The 19,235-nt window shown below is 35.0% G+C and overlaps 1 protein-coding gene across 2 annotated transcripts in view; it reads left to right on the forward strand.

The window, feature by feature from the left end:
- Positions 1-19,235, forward strand: part of LOC137243571 (CDK5 and ABL1 enzyme substrate 1) — a 125,030-nt gene that overhangs the window by 7,050 nt on the left and 98,745 nt on the right. For both annotated transcript variants that reach the window (XM_067771395.1, XM_067771396.1), the window contains exon 2: positions 1,714-3,922. In XM_067771395.1, the coding sequence (XP_067627496.1) occupies positions 2,940-3,922 (983 nt within the window). In that variant the 5' untranslated portion in view covers positions 1,714-2,939. The remainder of the gene's footprint in view (positions 1-1,713; positions 3,923-19,235) is intronic.

Raw genomic sequence — 19,235 nt, forward strand, 5'->3', positions numbered from 1 at the left:
ACCTTATTTATAAAATTTTGATGTTACTTTGCCCGGGGTGCGAACCGAGGGCATACGGTGTGATAGGCGGAGCATGCTACCATCACACCACGGTGGCCTTACGAAGGTAAAAGGTATTTGCTTACTATGGTAGATCGTTTCAGCCGTTGGCTGGAAGTAATCCCGCTTAGTACAATTACTGCAGAGGAAATTTGTCGCGCATTTTATGATAATTGGATCGCACGCTTTGGTTGTCCAAGTACTATTCATACGGATAGAGGTAGACAATTTACGTCTAATGTTTTCTCCAATTTTGCCAAAATAATAGGCTGTAAGCTTTACCACACTACGTCTTTTCATCCGCAATCAATCGAATGGTAGAACGTCTACATCTAACCTTAAAATCAGCTCTCGTTTCACATGAAAATGTACAATGGACGAAGGCATTATCCACAGTGTTGTTGGGATTACGCACTTCTTTTAAAGAGGACATTCAAGCATTAGCAGCAGAACTGGTCTATGGCCAGACGATTCATTTGCGTGGTGAATTTTTTACTGACACAATATCTGAACGATTAGATATGCAAGTTGAAGTTCTCAGCAATTTATGACGTTTCATGGCAGAAATGAAACCTATTCCAGCTAGTAACCATTCAAGTCTCAAGCCTTTTGTTTATAAAGATTTACAAGATTGCACATATGTGTGGGTGAGATCAGAACATCAAAAGGGGTTAGATTTTCGATATAATGGACCTTTCAAAATTGTTGAGCGGAATTCCAAATATTTTAAAATTCAAGTTGGTCAAAAAGAAGATACAACTTCCATCGACAGATTAAAACCAGTTTTTTTAGAATCTTTGTCGCTAAACAATACTAGTTTTTTAAGTTCATTATCAGTTTGTACAAATACAAAGGGTTAATTTGTTTCATTTAATTTATGTTAAACTATGAAGGGTGTAATGTGGCAAACACTCTTACCAATTTTTAATTCGCTTTGAAAATTCTTTTTTTACACTTCTATCTTTTTAAATTTTGTCTTCTCAAAGAATAATTATGATTATTAAAAATTCGTTTAAACACGGAACTACTGTTTTTCTTTTAAATATATATTTTTATCTATAGTAGTTTATTTTTTTTCACTTATGTTTTCTCCTCCTTCTGTTTTCCCTCTCCTACTCCATTTACTGCTAGCCCTTCTTCATTCTCTTGTAGTATATTTGTTCGGCTCACTGGTATTTTTCTTGCTCCCTTTTTCTTTTTTCTTTTAGCTTTTGTTCCCTTTATAGCCAGATGTATTACATACATTTTTTTATTTTATTTTTTATTTGATGACCCCTGTAACCCGTATGTGGTTTGCTCCATTTTTATTCATCTTTAGATTTAACTGCTGCTCATTGACCTGCTCCCTCGTACGTCGTCTTGTCATCAGCAATGGGTGTGGATGCCATAACCCCAAAGCAAACACTATAACGCAAAAGCGTATCTACTACTACTCATTGCCCATATGTCCCATTCATCATGCCAAGCGAACTTAAAGCTCCATCGCTTCAACTGTAAACGCTCTCATACTCTCCGAAAAGATTTCTGTAACGTTGCTGTCTGCTGTTTTTATGCTCAAGCCGAATTCACCCAATTTTGGGCAGCACTAGCTAATACTTTTTTATTTATTTATTGCTCTACTCTGCAATGCTTCTATAAATATGTAAAGCAATTTTTCTTAATATTTCATTCTAGAATTTTCCGACCAACCACTCTGCATTCGAATTTGAAAGCGAGCACAACATAAAACGGCGTCGCACGGCGTCAAACCCAATACGAAAGACAAGAAAATTTTGCAAAATAAATTAAGCTCTATTGAACCGTAAAAATAGCGGCCAACGACCAGTAAAACAACAACTTAAATTGCAACATCAACAAAGCAACAACAATAGCAAATTGCATTTACTTTTCGAAAATTGAGTGAAAATTTACTTAGTGTTGTTGAGAATAATATTGATTAGTTCATTATCGTTTAAACAATTATTTTTAAAGTAATTTTTGTACTTAATTTTTGGAATTCTTAATTTTACGAGGCAAAAGTTTACTACAACAACCAACAAAATGTCGCGTTTAAGTAATTCGAATATGTCTCAAAAACTGTCACTTTTAAAGACTAAGAAGTTCATGTGATATTTGTTTGTGCTTAATAATTGTATAAAATTGCAAAATACAAAAACAACAAGAAGAACAAACAGCGGCAGTAAAAAGACTGCATTCATTAATAAAAATTTATAACAAAACGCCCAAAATATTTCAACACTTTGTGGCATTGTTTTTGAATATTTATAAAACAAACTGGGCGCTTACAAAAACTTTTGCGCTTTTTTAAAAAGTTAAATAAAGCTTAAGTTAGAGCGTGTTACTCAGTAAGGATTGCAACTGATCTACGAAAAAGCGGCTTATATATTGAGAACGATTTCACGATTTCACGAATTTACCATCGAAAATCACTGCGAAATAGAAGAGAAAAAAAATAAATATTCGAAAATCACAAATTAACAGTCTGCGTCAACGAAAAGTTTAAAAAAGTTTGCTATTAAAAAAGCAAAATTTGTTTGCAAATTTATAAATTTTTTTTCGAAAATTCGAAGTTCGAAAAAATTTCGAAATACTACAAAAAAGTGGATAAAATCATCGAACAATAAAAAAAAATTTACCCCCCTAAAGTGTACTCTGCCCCCGTCGACTCCACATACATTCCGTTCGTTTTAAGCAAAAAGACTTTAATCAGACAAAACGTGCGCCGAAGCAAATCGCGAAGCGCTGAGAAGGTTAACAAAGACAAGCAGACGAAGCAGCAACAGACTTCAAAGCAAACTTCGGTGCATAAGCAGAGGCAATTCAAGAGCGAATCTCCAAGCGTTATTTCATATTTGATAGACGCCTTAAAGTTTTTAGACACCAAACGTTGCCACTGCCTAATGGCAAGTTCGCTTAATAAAACGAGACACAGGCGCAGATTGACTGCGATCTCGTTTCTATCGAATATTTCATTAGATGGCACACATCGGGATACAAAACTTGGAGCAACAATTGGTATTTGTGGCACCGCAACTACAAAATATAACGCAACGGCAGCGGGATTACAAAGTGTTGGAGGCAACGATATTGGTATCGGCATTGGAGGTGGTGGCGGCGGCAGCGGCAGCAGTCAATATAATACAAGACAACAACAACAATATTATCAAAACAATAATCGCAATAATCGACAACAAGCACGACAACATCAACACCATAATCAGCATCTCAATGGCGGCACTTGCAGCATTGGTAATGGCACAATCGGTGGCTCAGGTAAAGGCACACACTCGCGTCGCCCCTCAGCTGCCATGTTTCTCGCAAATTGCCTCGATGACATGCACATGGAATATGTTGGCGGCGATGGTGGTACTGGTAGTGATGGTTGCGCCGATAGTACCGGTAGCGCCGATGGTGATGGGCATTTTAGTGAAATTGAAAATATGGGTCAACACTTGATAAATATCCAGCATGGAAACGCTTATAAGGGCGATAATGGCAATAGAGCAACAACAGCAGCTGTTGCAGCAGCAAATAAGTCGACAAACAAGCATATGTTGGATAAATCCTCAAAAGCTGGTTATGGTGACAGCGGTGGCGATGGCAACAGCAGCAACATTATGCGTAATGTTGACGATGGTGTAAGTGGCATTGTACGCGGTGTATATATGCCAGAGAAGCGTAATGCTAAACGCCCTACATCGAGTAGTCGACAACAGGGCAAACACTCTTTTAAGCAAGGCACAACGGGTATCGCTAGCAAGCAACAATTGGCTGGTGGTAGCGGTGGTTCCGGCGCTGAGAGCGGCAGTGATTCGGATAGCGTTAAAATACCAATGAAATTATCAAGTTTTGGTGCCGGCATACTAATGCCGTTGCGTGAAAGGTAAGTAGTGAATTAATAAATTGTAATTTCCAATAATTTTTTTCATTTATACCAATTCGAATTAGTACCAGGTGGTGCTATCCCATCACTTGATTGCTTCTTCTTGATAATTTTCCATACAACGCCTTGTACAACAAAATGTCAGTTCATCGAAATAAATGAAAATTTTCTTTTGACTTGACATTCTTCTGCACGGTGAATTGTGTTAAATTCGCTTTGCCATCACCTTGTATACATTCGCCCTGAAACAAACAAAAATGGTTTCATTAACCAAGCGGGAACTTCCCTCACTGCTTTTTAATGTATGGAAACATTTGTTTGAAGCAATTTTGAGAAAATTCAATAAAAAGGAAGGCCAATCCATACCAGATGGTGGCAAAGCGAATTCGCCGTGCAGAAGAATGTCAAGTCAAAACAAAATTTTAATTGATTTCGATTAACTGACGTATTAAAGTACAAGGCAGGTCCCTTAAGCTAGCCCAACCTTTCCAGCCCAATCAAAAAACGAGACCGTACTAAATAGCATAATATTTAATGCTAATTTAATACGGGTTAAGTAAATTTATTGTACTTGATTTTTAAAAAAATATCGAGGGTTGGGCTAGCTTAATTTAAGCTTATTAAGCGTATTAAATTAGCATTAAATATGCTGTAATTAAATACGTTTTCGTTTTTTAAAAAACAAGTGTAATAAATTTAATTAACCCGTATTAAATTAGCATTAAATATTGTGCAATTTAGTACGGTCTCGTTTTTTGATTGGGCTGGAAAAGTTGGGCTAGTTTAAGGGACCTGTACAAGGCGCTGTATGGAAAATAATTAAGAAGAAGCAATTAGCTATTGCGATAACAACAACTGGTACTGAATTTGCCTTGATACAAATTTTAAACTCTTTAAAAATAACTTAAAATAACACAGGAGGGTTGTTATGAGTAAAAAAAAATACTAAAATAATAATTAACTTTAGGGAAAGCGACAATAGAAATTTTACTAACAATAAAAAAAAAAAAAAAGACAAATCAAGAAACGGTTTTGTTGAAAAGAATACCTACATTAAGAAATAATAAAACTAAAACCAAAAACAGCCAACCGCTCATATCTTTACAAATGATATTTTCTTATATGTATAAGTAAGACCAACTGAAACCTAATCAGGTTATGCTACGCCTCACGTTTTTAGAAATTTCACGCGCCCAACGCTTTTATTTTTTTGTCTGATCAACGCCCTAGATTGATGAGAAGTGTGATGACAGTACCTAGGACCTACCTAATTATTTTATAGCTTTTAGTATTATTATTACTTAATGTACATAGGTATTCTTTTCAATAAAACCGTTTAACTTACAATGTTTTTTAAATTATTTTATTTTGAAGTTTTTAGTTTTTATTTAATTGCCTAAATTGCCGTGCTGTGATGGTAGCGTGCTCCGCCTACCACACCGACGATCCTGGGTTCACGCCCCGGGCAAAGCAACATCAAAATCTTAGAAACAAGTTTTTTCAATTAAAATAAAATTTTTTTCAGCGGGGTCGCCCCCGGCAGTGTTTGGCAAGCACTCCGAGTGTATTTCTGCCATGGAAAGCTTCTCAGCGAAAACTCGTCTGCCTTGCAGATGCCGTTCGGAGTCGGCATAAAATAAGTAGGTCCCGTCCGGCCAATTTTTAGGAAAAATTAAAAGGAGTACGACGCAAATTGGAAAAGAAGCTCGGCGAAAGATCTCTCCGGAGGTTATGGCGCCTTACATTTATTTATTTATTATTTCTCATTCTATTTAGTTCACGTATGCTTGTCCCTCCTACTCCAAAGTATTTCTACCGGACTGTATGCAATATGTGTTCCAAATACGAGCCAAATTGGACCATAAATACGTTTTTTTAATAACTCGATCCTTGCGCCACCTGGTGGCGATTTTTTCCTAGGTCGCTTTCTATTCATGTATGTATTATGTGTTCCAAATTTGAGCCAAATTGGACCATAAATACGATTTTTTGAAATATTTCGATACGTGTACCACCTATCGGAGTTTTTTTTTCTTATTATTGCACTGTCATGGGGTTCTGAACTATATTCCAAGTTTTAAGCTTGTAGCTTATCGGGAAGTTACTTAAATTTCAATTATAAAATTGTGTTCGCTACACAGTGCCAAACTAAATAAAACCGTTTAAAAACGTAATACATACATATAAATCTAAAAAAGTCTTGACCAGAAAAATTTAGTAAAATTAAACAAGTTGAAACTTCCAACAACATAATATGCAAACAAAAAAACAAAAAATAAAAATAAAAAAATTAGAAAAATTTTAAAACAAAAAAATATATATTATATATGTAATATAATACATTTCTACAAAAAACCAAATTTAGTTTTCTAACACTTTGAGCAAGGAAAAGAAAATAAAAAAAATTCATGTTATCCCAACAGCTGATTGTTTATTCTTGATTTTTTTTTTCATACAACGCCTTATAACTACAAAATATTATATCAAGTGTTGGTGCTGGCATACTAATGCCGTTGCGTGCAATTTAGAAATATATTTTTTTTGTTTGTTTTTATAATAATAGTAAAAGAAACCAAAGGAAACAAATTAAAAAAAAGAAAACTAAGCAAATGAAAAAAGGTAAAAGAAAATAAAATTAAAAATGTTAAAGTTCCAATATAAAATAAAAAAAACAATAAACTTAAAACGCTAAAAGCAAAAAAAAAATAAATTTAACTAAAAACAAAACACAAATATGAAAAAATTAAAGAATTGATAAAAATACTAAAATAATTAAAAAAACCGCATGTAAATACACGAACTTGTGAAATCTTTTGAATTGCCACATTTTTCAGTATGCCCCTGCACATAACGTATATTCAATAAAATTATTCCGAAACTTTCCATTTTTGTTAAATATTTATGCCATTGTAATGTGAGTATTACGTAAATACGTATGTCATATACAAACATTTTTCTTTTTTTCGGCGAATTAGACAACATGTTTCAGGTGCCACTTGACAACATGAAAATTTCTCAGTTGAATACAATTACTTATCCTCTAAGTTCTGGTGGGAAGAGTATTCGTAAGCAAATGGTCTATGACGAATGTGTACAATTCCTAACTACATATGAAAAGAAAATAAATTTTACATATACATTATTGATATACACCCATTAGGAAAATTACTAGGCATATTAATTAAGCCTGATTAAACTTATAAAGCTTTATGAGCTTGATATTATTGTGGGAAGAATTTGAACCTTGAAATTGTATTTGGTGTTCTTCAGATTTTTTGCCAATGCTATTAAAAGAACAATTTACTGTTTTACGAAAGCAATTTCCTACTGGGTTTTCATTGATACATACTTATAACGACTTTTATTTCTATGACGTTCAATTTCGTTATGTTTATGCTTGCGATACCATGCGATGTCATTTGAATCCTATTTGATGCTTCAACGCAACGAACGTACGCGACACCACGTCAGTTGTCAACTGCAAGTCAGGCGAGCCTATGAGTGGTCAATTTATTTATACGTAAACTATTTTTTATACCTTTCATGAAAATGAAATGGTATATTAATTTCGTCACGAAACCCAAAATTGTAAGTCCTTAAAGGAAAATAGATAGACCCACCATTAAGTATACCGAAATAATCAGGATGAAGAGCTGAGTTGATTTAGCCATGTCCGTCTGTCCGCCTGTATGTTTGTATGCAAACTAGTCCCTCAATTTTTGAGACACGATTAGACATTTGTCGGAATCGGCCGGATCGGACCACTATAGCATATATCCTCCATACAACCGATTTTTCAGAAAAAGAGGATTTTTGTCATATCTTACTCAATTTAACAGATTGAAGATTCAAACTTCACCATAAAATTTCGTATATTGCACATATTGTTGCCTGAAAAAATTGATGAGATCGGTCGTATATATAGTATATATCCCCCACAACCGATTGTTCAGATAAGAAATTTTTCGTAAATACTGACCTATTTTAAGAGCTAGAGGCTTCAAATTTCAACGATTGCTTTCGCATATAGCATATCTTGTTGTCTGAAAAAATCATAGCGATCGGTTGTATATATAGTATATATCTCATACAACCGATTGTTCAGATAAGAAAATTTTCGCAATTTCTATCCCATTCTAACAGCTATAAGCTTCAAATTTCACCGATTGCTTACGTATATAGTATATATTGTTGTGTCAAAAAATCATAGAGATCGGTGATATATATAATATATATATGATGGTATATAGTATATATATATAGTATATATATTTTTTTTTGCGATTTCGACCCCATTTGAACAGCTAGAAGCTTCAAATTTCACCAAATGCTTACGTATATAGCATATATTGTTGTCTGAAAAAATCATAAGATAGGTGGTATATATATTATATACTTCATATAAACTGTCATTTTTGCCCCTTTTTTACTGCTAGAAGCTTCAAAATTCATCAAATTTCATCAAATAGTTACGTTTACGTCATATATTGTTGTAATACGTGATTCGTAGTCATAGTTTTTACATGCAGACCACAAAAAACGTGAAGCTTTGCATCCTCACACGAAGTACCTACCTATTTTTTATTTTTTATATTTATCTTACAAATCGTTTAGATATGTTCAAATTTTACCAAATGCTTACGTATATAGCATATATTGTTGTCTGAAAATCATATACATATATTATATACCCCATATAAACTGTAATTTTTGCCCCTTTTTTACGGCTAGAAGCTTCAAAATTCATCAAATTTCATCAAATAGTTACGTTTACGTCATCTATTGTTGAAATACGTGATTCGTAGTCATAGTTTTTACACGCAGACCACAAAAAACCTGAAACTTTGTATCCTCACACAAATTACCTACCTGTTTTTTATTTTATATTTATCTTAAAAATCGTTTAGGTATGTAGATCTGTTCACTATATATTTCTTATCTTTTACATCCGATTATTCGGAGATTACGAACGGGATAAGATTATTGTTCAGCCCCATTCATGAAAGGTATGAAGTCTTCGGCACAGCCGAAGACAGTCCCGTTCTTACTTGTTTTTATTTATTTATTTGATTATAGATTAGCGGTAAACAAATTGCAAATAAAGGTGAAAAGCATTTGACGCTTATCATTTTTCAAATGTTTTTTTTTTGCATCAAATAGCTGTTGAGTCAACTTCGAAGAAATTGTTGATTCTGAGTTGATCATTTCAACAAAATTGTTTATAAAACAGATTTCCGTCAACATAAGAACAGTGGCTGTTGACATGACAGAGATATCCGTGGCACGATAGTCATAAGAACAATAAGAACAAAGTTTCTCTTTAAAATAGTTGATGCGAGATTTTCGAGACCCGAGATATCGAGAACTCGACTTCTCGCGAGATTCTCCTGTCTCAAAGTACTCGTAATTCTCACGAGCTTCTCGACATAAACTTAATTGCTGTATGGACAGTATTTATACACTTGGTTTTTTTACTTGTGAATTTTTTGTTGATTATATTGCTTTCCAATTACATTTAACTCAAAACATATTATTATACTTTTTAGTTCACAATATTTTATTTTTTTAACGAGACATCAAGAACATGGCTTCTCGCGATATTCTCGAATTTCGAGAAATACTCGTAATACGCGCGAGCTTCTCGACTTTCAATTCTCGCGGGATTCTCGAATCTCGTAATACTCGTAATACTCGCGAGCTTCTCGAATTTCAATTCAGTCGCTGCATTGGCAGTATTCTATATATTTCGGTGTTTTTATACTCATTTTAGCAGAGCTCACAGAGTATATTAACTTTGATTGGATAACGGTTGGTTGCACAGGTATATGGGAATCGAGATAGATATAGACTTCCATATATCAAAATCATCAGTATCGAAAAAAAATTCGATTGAGCCATGTCCGTCCGTCCGTCTGTCCGTTAACACGATAACTTGAGTAAATTTTGAGGTATCTTGATGAAATTTGGTACGTAGGTTCCTGGGCACTCATCTCAGATCGCTATTTAAAATGAAAGATATCGGACAATAACCACGCCCACTTTTTCGATATTGAAAATTTCGAAAAATCGAAAAAGTGCGATAATTCATTACCAAATACGGATTAAGCGATGAAACTTGGCAGGTGAATTGAACGTGTGACGCAGAATAGAAAATTAGTAAAATTTTGGACAATGGGCGTGGCACCGCCCACTTTTAAAAGAAGGTAATTTAGAAGTTTTGCAAGCTGTAATTTGGAAGTCGTTGAAGATATGATGAAATTCGGCACGAACGTTACTCTTATTACTATATGTCTGCTTAATAAAAATTAGCAAAATCGGAGAACGACCACGCCCACTTTTAAACATTTTTTTTTTTTTAAATTCAAATTTTAAAAGAAAAGTTAATATCTTTACAGTATATAAGTAAATTATGTCAACATTCAACTCCAGTAATGATATGTTGCAACAAAATACAAAAATAAAAGAAAATTTCAAAATGGGCGTGGCTCCGCCCTTTTTCATTTAATTTGTCCAGGATACTTTTAATGCCATAAGTCGAACAAAAATTTACCAATCCTTGTGAAATTTGGTAGAGGCTTAGATTCTAGGACGATAACTGTTTTCTGTGAAAAAGGGCGAAATCGGTTTGAAGCCACGCCCAGTTTTTATACACAGTCGACCGTCTGTCCTTCCGTTCGGCCGTTAACACGATATCTTGAGCAAAAACCGACATATCTTTACTAAACTCAGTTCACGTACTTATCTGAACTCACTTTGTATTGGTGTAAAAAATGGCCGAAATCCGGTTATGACCACGCCCACTTTTTCGATATCGAAAATTACGAAAAATGAAAAAAATGCCATAATTATATACCAAATACGAAAAAAGGGATGAAACATGGTAATTGTATTGGTCTATTGACGCAAAATATAACTATAGAAAAAAACTTGGTAAAATAGGTGTGACACCTACCATATTAAGTAGAAGAAAATGAAAAAGTTTTGCAGGGCGAAATGAAAAGCCCTTGGAATCTTGGAAGGAATACTGTTCGTGGAATTACATATATAAATAAATTAGCGGTACCCGACAGATGATGTTCTGGATCACCCTGGTCCACATTTTGGTCGATATCTCGAAAACGCCTTCACATATACAACTAAGGGCCACTCCCTTTTAAAACCCTCATTAATACCTTTAATTTGATACCCATATCGTACAAACAAATTCTAGAGTCAGGCCTGGTCCACCTTTATGGCAATATCCCTAAATGGCGTCCATCTATAGAACTATGGCCCACTCCTTTTTAAAATACTCATTAACACCTTTCATTTGATTCCCATATCGTACAAAAAAATTTTAGTCACCCCTGGCCCACCTTTATGACGATATCTCGAAAAGGCATCCACCTATAGAACTAAGGCCCACTTCTTTTTAAAATACTCATTAACACCTTTCATTTGATACCCATATCGTACAAACAAATTGTAGAGTCACCCCTGGTCCACCTTTATGGCGATATCTCGAAAAGGCGTCCACATATAGAACTAAGGCCCACGCCCTCTTAAAATACTCATTAACACCTTTCATTTGATACTCATATCCTACAAACAAATTCTAGTCACCCCTGGTCCATCTTTATGGCGATATCTCGAAAAGGCGTCCATCTATAGAACTAAGGCCCACGCCCTTTTAAAGTACTCATTAATACCTTTCATATGATACCCGTATCGTACAAAATAAATTCTAGAGTCACCCCTGGTACACCTTTATGGCGATATCTCGAAAAGGCGTCCACATATAGAACTAAGGCCCACGCACTCTTAAAATACTCATTAACACCTTTCATTTGATACTCATATCGTACAAACAAATTCTAGAGTCACCCCTGGTCCATCTTTATGGCGATATCTCGAAAAGGCGTCCACCTATAGAACTTAGGCCCACTTGCTTTTAAAATTATCATTAACACATTTCATTTGATACCCATATCGTACAAACAAATTCTAGAGTCAGGCCTGGTCCACCTTTATGGCGATATCCCTAAATGGCGTCCATCTATAGAACTATGACCCACTTCCTCTTAAAATACTCTTTAATACCTTTAATTTGATACCCATATCGTACAAACTAATTCTAGAGTCAGGCGTGGTCCACCTTTATGGCGATATCCCTAAATGGCGTCCATCTATAGAACTATGGCCCACTCCTTTTTAAAATACTCATTAACACCTTTCATTTGATTCCCATATCGTACAAAAAAATTTTAGTCACCCCTGGCCCACCTTTATGACGATATCTCGAAAAGGCATCCACCTATAGAACTAAGGCCCACTTCCTTTTAAAATACTCATTAACACCTTTCATTTGATACCCATATCGTACAAACAAATTGTAGAGTCACCCCTGGTCCACCTTTATGGCGATATCTTGAAAAGGCGTCCACCTATAGAACTAAGGCCCACGCCCTTTTAAAATACTCATTAGCGCCTTTCATTTGATTCCCATATCGTACAAACGCATTCTAGAGTCACCCCTGGTCCACCTTTATGGCGATATCTCGAAAAGGATAGAACTAAGGCCCACGCCCTCTTAAAATACTCATTTACACCTTTCAGTTGATACTCATATCCTACAAACAAATTCTAGAGTCACCCCTGGTCCATCTTTATGGCGATATCTCGAAAAGGCGTCCATCTATAGAACTAAGGCCCACGCCCTTTTAAAATACTCATTAATACCTTTCATATGATACCCGTATCGTACAAAATAAATTCTAGAGTCACCCCTGGTCCACCTTTATGGCGATATCTCTAAAAGGCGTCCCCATATAGAACTAAGGCCCACGCCCTCTTATAATACTCATTAACACATTTCATTTGATACCCATATCGTCCAAACAAATTCTAGAGTCAGGCCTGGTCCACCTTTATGGCGATATCCCTAAATGGCGTCCATCTATAGAACTATGACCCACTTCCTCTTAAAATACTCTTTAATACCTTCCATTTGATACACATGTCATACAAACATATTCCAGGGTTACCCTAGGTTCTTTTTACAATATGGTGATTTTCCCTTACTTTGTCTCCACAGCTCTCAACTGAGTATGTAATGTTCGGTTACACCCGAACTTAGCCTTCCTTACTTGTTTAGTTGTGGTTTTGTGGAAATTTTTGCATGTGCTCCAGAAAAAATCGTAAGCTCTATATAAAACAGCCAATGAATCGATTAAATTGAATGTCGAGAAGCTCGCGAGCCTTACGAGTAATTCGAGATTCGAGAATCTCGCTCTAGTTAAAATTACCAATGAAATCAATTCTTTTAACAGAAAAATCCGTTAGACTTGATTTTGCAAAAATATTGATAGTTGTTCGCTGTTAAAATTACCAATGAAATCAGTTCTTTTAACAGAAAAATCCGTTAGACTGAACGAAAATCTGTAATTTTTACTGCAAGTCTTACATTTCAGTTCAGTGCAGTTTTTATTCTGTTGAAATAACTAAACAAATTTTTTCTTACCGGAAAATTCGGTTGTATTAACCATAATGCAATCAAATTTGCTGAATGTCTGTTTATGCGAGAATAACAAAACTGATTTGTTGATTTTACTAGCTTCATTTCTTTCAGTGTGCTAAAAAATTGTATTTCTTCGGTGATTATAGCGCTTGATACATTTTTAAGATGTTTCTACTACCAGATATTTTTGCAAAGAACTGCAGCCCAACTCTCTTTATGTGCTTTTCGACTTCGTAATTTTGAAATAATAATAATGTAGTAAATACCCTGCAGGAAAAATTATCATTTGCCTAAACAAAGTAACTACAAGTTGACTACTTTACGGCATTCCGGAAAGTAACATACTTCTCGGTTACCAAAAAAAAATCAGTTATTAACAATTGGCCACACCAAGGGATTTTAAATCATTTTCCAACTGGTCCTTCCAACTTATTGAGGGCCTTCTTTTTCCTTTGCTTCCATAGGCGGGTTTCGATAAAAAATACTTTCTTAGCCAGAGCATTAACTTCCAATCGCATAACATAGCCTAGCCAGCGTAACCGCTCTGTTTTTTTTCGCTGGACTATGATGATGTCAGCGTAAAGCTCATACAGCTCACCATTAAATCTTCTTCGGTACTCGCCGTCGCCAATGCGTAGAGACCTGCAAATATTTCGAAGAACATTTCTCTCGAACAATCCCAGTGCCGCCTCATCTGATGTTGTCATAGTCCATGCTTCTGCACCATATAGCAGGATGGGAACGTGGGAAAGTGACTTGTAGAGCAGGATTTTCGTATGCCAAGAGAGGACTTTATTTCAATTGCCTGCATAGTCCAAAGTAGCATTTATTGGCAGGTTTCAAAGCTGATGTTGTTTCTTGTGTTTATTATGGCTCCCAAATAAACGAAGTCTTTTACTATTACGAAATTATGGCTGCTAACAGTGGCGTGGTTGTTAAGGCTCAAATATGCTTGCGCATAGTGAAAATCTGGTCAATGGTTGATTTTCCAGGTCTGAAGCCGCACTGATAAGGTCCAATCAACCAATTTACGATGGGTTTCAATCTTTCGCACAATACGCTTGACAGGACCATTTATAAGGCTGGTGCCGCGATAAATGGCGCAGTTTGCAAGATCCCCCTTCTTGTGGACTGGGCAAATAGCACTTAGATTCTAATCCATATAATAGTAGCTAGCTTTTTTCAAAGGAATTAATTTATTTTTAAACTTTAGCGCAATTCTGATTCTAGTGTAATGGGAAATATTATTAATATTTGATTTTCCACATTCTTTTCTCTGAACCACTTAGGTTCTTATACGAAAATTGCCCCAAGGATAAAATATGTTTGGCACGATGCATTAAGAATTGTAGATGGAATGGGTCATAGTGTCTTAAGATTCCGATTTTGAGCACAGAATTCCACTAGATTATTACACAACCATTTTCTTCAACTTCCTGTTCTGAATTGTGGTAGTTTTCGTCCGCGCTATAGCTAATCTTGAATTGCTCTTTGGCAGAGTTATGTTTGATTCCTCGAATTTACTTTCTGTTTCAGTTTTTTGGAGCAAGATACTCGCACTATACTAAAGAAGCAATCGAATCCCCTCGTACCAAGTTTTGCGCACAGGACAGATTATGGACGGAACTTTTCTCCTTCACTCGTACTTGATGATATCACATTCAGTTGTCGCTTTAGGTATCACCAGTACCAACTAGAAGAGGTATACACTGTCTAGATCTATAGGTCATCAGCTAGTGAAATAAATATTCGCGCTAACTTTACACATATAATTATGCACTTGCGTTTAGTAGTGGCTGAACAAGCAGCGTAGCAACATAGAACAAGGCTTTGGCTTATTTGCGCATTTCAACAAACATATTTTGCAAAAACGGCTCGTCCACAGAATGTTTTATTTGTTTAATGTACTCAATATATTTTGTTCTAATTTTTTGTTAGACTCAAGCAATAAAATAATATTTTATATCATACTTACTAATTATTTTTTGAGTGTTAAAATACTTGCGTGCATACGTTGCTTGTTAATCAACGACTAACCAACGACCACTAAAATGATTTTACTCTAACCAGCACAGCCATATTTTACATTTTGGTGATCACTGGTCTATAGTACAGAAACATTTCGTTTTTCCCATAAACTTCCGTAGAAACATCTACCAAGCATTCCACGAGAGTCTCCTAGTATATTGGAATGTCAAAAAACAGCAGTTACTTTTACTAATAAGAAGACCCGATTTTCCAGTGCGAGTTTGAACTCCAGTAAATGTTGAAAAGAGTTTAACCTTGCCACTTTGTTCGGTAACGTAAAATTTTGCTGCTCATGCCAGCTTAAGCGGCCGAATCTAATTCACTCTAACCTGTAAGTGGATTTTTGGTGATTTTTTCCGATTGATTTTTCATCCTGTTCTGAACCATTTTCAATGTTTTAATTATTTAGCTTTAAACAAAATAATAAAAATTAATCGCTACATTTATCAAAAAATTTACTGCATATCCGATCCATGTGTCAGGTGTTGCAATCTCCAGTTATGTTGTATTTTCATTAGGTTTTGAACTATGGACCATGTTTCAAGTTCCTATTTTACAGGGCAATGACTTAAAATCATGCGCCGCGTTCCACAATATCTAAATTAAGTGATCCGTGCGCCACCTAGCGCGTATTTTCACTTTATAGTTTCAGAACTATTCCCACAGAAAATTTCTCTAATCTCTTCGATCATATGATTCCCCATTTTTCTTTTGCCAGACTTATCATTTTTTTGAATATATCGATCCGTTCGCTCCGTAGAGTTAAAAAATGTATCTTAAGTTTTAAAATATACATCGCATTAAGCAATATTATAAACTCTTTCTGTACTAACTTAATTTTTGTACTAACTAAATTTTTATTGGGTTAACTGACCCTTACGGCTAAAATTCCAAAATTGTTATGAAACAAAACCAAAACATCTAAAAATAGCAACTTAGTGGACCGCCTGGTATCAAAATAACACTAAAAAGTTTCAAACTTACTGTTAAAATTCTAAAAATAACGCCATGTTTCAAAAGTTGTTTCAAAAAGGCCCTATCTCAGAATTAGGTTGAAAAACGCCCTATCTGGGCTCAAATTCAATGCATTTTGACATTGGTTAGGGTGGTTATGGAAAAAAATTCCGAGATCTAGCGTTTTTCAACTGAATTCTGAAATAGGGTGTCTTTGAAACGAATTCTGAAATAGGGTTTCATTTAAACGTTTTATGCGAAGGCCGTTTTCGAAACGGCAACCCCAGATAGGGTGATATTCCACCCAGCAGTCGATATGCTCCGTGATACAGGTGTGAATAGAGCACATAACTCTGATTCAGTTAACGTCAATTCCTACTGACACACTTATGCTTCCCTGGTTTAAAATTTAAACCCAGCGCGGCGCACTAATTTTCACGAAAACTGATGAAATCTATTTTTTAAACGAAATTTGGTTTGGTCGTAAATCTAGTACAAACATTTTTTAGGATTTACGCTCTAACTTTTAAACGTGGGGTATTATCATGGGGTTTCGAACAATGTTCAAAGTTTCAAGTTTATAGCCCATCGGAAAGTTACCAAATCGGATAGTAGAAATTTGCTTTTTTCAATGAAACGTCTCTAAAACATAGTACCATAGTGTCTCCAACCGGCCGACTGACTCGAATTTGCTACAAGTCACCCTGCGAGAAAACCAAAGAATTTTTCAGTTCATTAAGTTCGTAATAACCTTGCTTCGCATTGCAACGTATGCTGCTAAAAACCAAAACAATCTACACCAAATCACAGCAAACAAATAAAAAACAAGTAAAGGTGTCTAAGTTCGGGTGTAACCGAACATTATATACTCAACGTGAGCTTCAATTTCATTTCAGATAAATTACTTTTCTACATAACACGTAGCACCGCCCGTTTAAAAAAATGTCTCCCCATTTCCTCTTACAATAAAACTTGATAAGTGAAATATCATTGATTCAAAACTATTTTTTGCTAAATTATAGGTTATTATTCTAGTCTACGACCCTTTAAAACCTTTTAAACTTGTTTTATATCTAAGTTGCCGGGTCTTTAACCCATCCTGTCCATTTTTACTAGAAATATTTTTCTGCTATAAGGAAAATATGTGTATCCAATTTTGTTACGATATGTAAATTTTTCTTCGAGTTATGGCTACCGAAACATTGAAAATTGCTTAGACAAAAAAGGGGCGTTGCCAAAACCATTTAATGTTATAATTCAATTTAGAAAGTAAAATTCTATTGATACAAAGCTCTTTGTCGCTAAGATATAGCTTATTATTTTCGTCTACGATCCTTTTAAAAATCTTTTATATTAAGTGGGCGTGGTCTTTAACCGATCTCGTCCATTTTTTTCTAGAAATATTTCTTGCTATAGGGAAAATTTGTGTACCCAATTTTATTAAGATTCGTTAATTTTTCTTCGAGTTATGGCTTCCGAAACATAGAAAATTGCTTAGTCATAAAAGGGGCGGTGCCACGCCCATTTCTTTTATATAAAAGTGGGCGTGGTCTTTAACCGACCTCGTCCATTTTTTCTAGAAATATTTCTTGCTATAGGGATAATTTATGTACCCAGTTTTTCTAAGAACCGTTAATTTTTCTTTGAGTTATGGCTTCCGAAACATAGAAAATTGCTTAGTCATAAAAGGGGGGTGCCGCGCCCATTTTTTAAAATTTGAAGTTTTTCCTATTTATTGTTATAAATCCACTTGGGAAATGAAATACCATTGTTGTAAAGCTCTTTTTTGCAAAGATATAGCTTATTTTATTCGTCCACGACCCTTTTAAAAATATTTTATATAAAAGTGGGCGTGGTCCTTAACCGATTTCGTAAATTTTTCTTCAAAGCATTCCTCATAGTAAAGGCAACCTCTCTGCCAAATTTTGTTACGATAGGTTTAACGATTTTTGATTTATGATTAATAATATTTGTAAAATTGATTTTATCACAAGTGGGCGGTGCCACGCCCATTTTAAATTTTTTTTCAAATATTTATCAATAGTCTCAATTTCTGCATTCTAGGTGTATTTTTCTACTAAATAATCAGGTTTTTGTGTTTTCCAAAATGTTATATATGTAAAAAGTGGGCGTGGTTATCATCCGATTTCGCTCATTTTCAATACCAATCTATTCTGGGTCCACATAAGCTCGTGTACTGTGTGCAAAGCACGCTGAGTATAATTAAAATAAATTTTAAAATGTGCAAGCTCAGAAGAAAAATGTCAACACTAAAAACCACACAAAAATATAATGCAAAAGTGTTAAATTCATCATAACCTAGTAACGCTGAACAAGCGAGTGTCTAAACTTCCTTGAACTCGTCTACTAGCTTGTCGCATGCAATGAAAAACATCAACATGATTATTTAAAGACCTACCAACAACAATGAACATAAATGCACCGCCTATGCGCCATATGAAAAAAAAACCGAAAAGCTTACGTTATGCATTTGTCTAATGCTTTTGCAGTCTTGAGTGTGTGAGAGATTGCATAGGAGAGAGAGAGAGCGAAAAAGCTGCAATAATGCAAGGTGGATTTGCATTTGTAAGAGCTGCCACTACGCTTTAGGCCTGATTACATTCACGACGCCGGCTATAAAGCAACATTTATCAAATTATTTTTTTACACATCTTATGACTTACACATCTTATTTTCGACGCAACAGAGCAGCACGACAATAGATAGAAGTAAATAACAGCTAATTAATATTTTTCCTAAATTTTTTGCTACTGTTTGCTATAATTTTAATTTGTGGCTGTCACATTCAATGTAATCAAGTAGCCAATGCTTGGC

This window comes from Eurosta solidaginis, chromosome 3 (genome assembly GCF_040869045.1).
Source record: "Eurosta solidaginis isolate ZX-2024a chromosome 3, ASM4086904v1, whole genome shotgun sequence".
Classification (NCBI taxonomy): domain Eukaryota; kingdom Metazoa; phylum Arthropoda; class Insecta; order Diptera; family Tephritidae; genus Eurosta; species Eurosta solidaginis.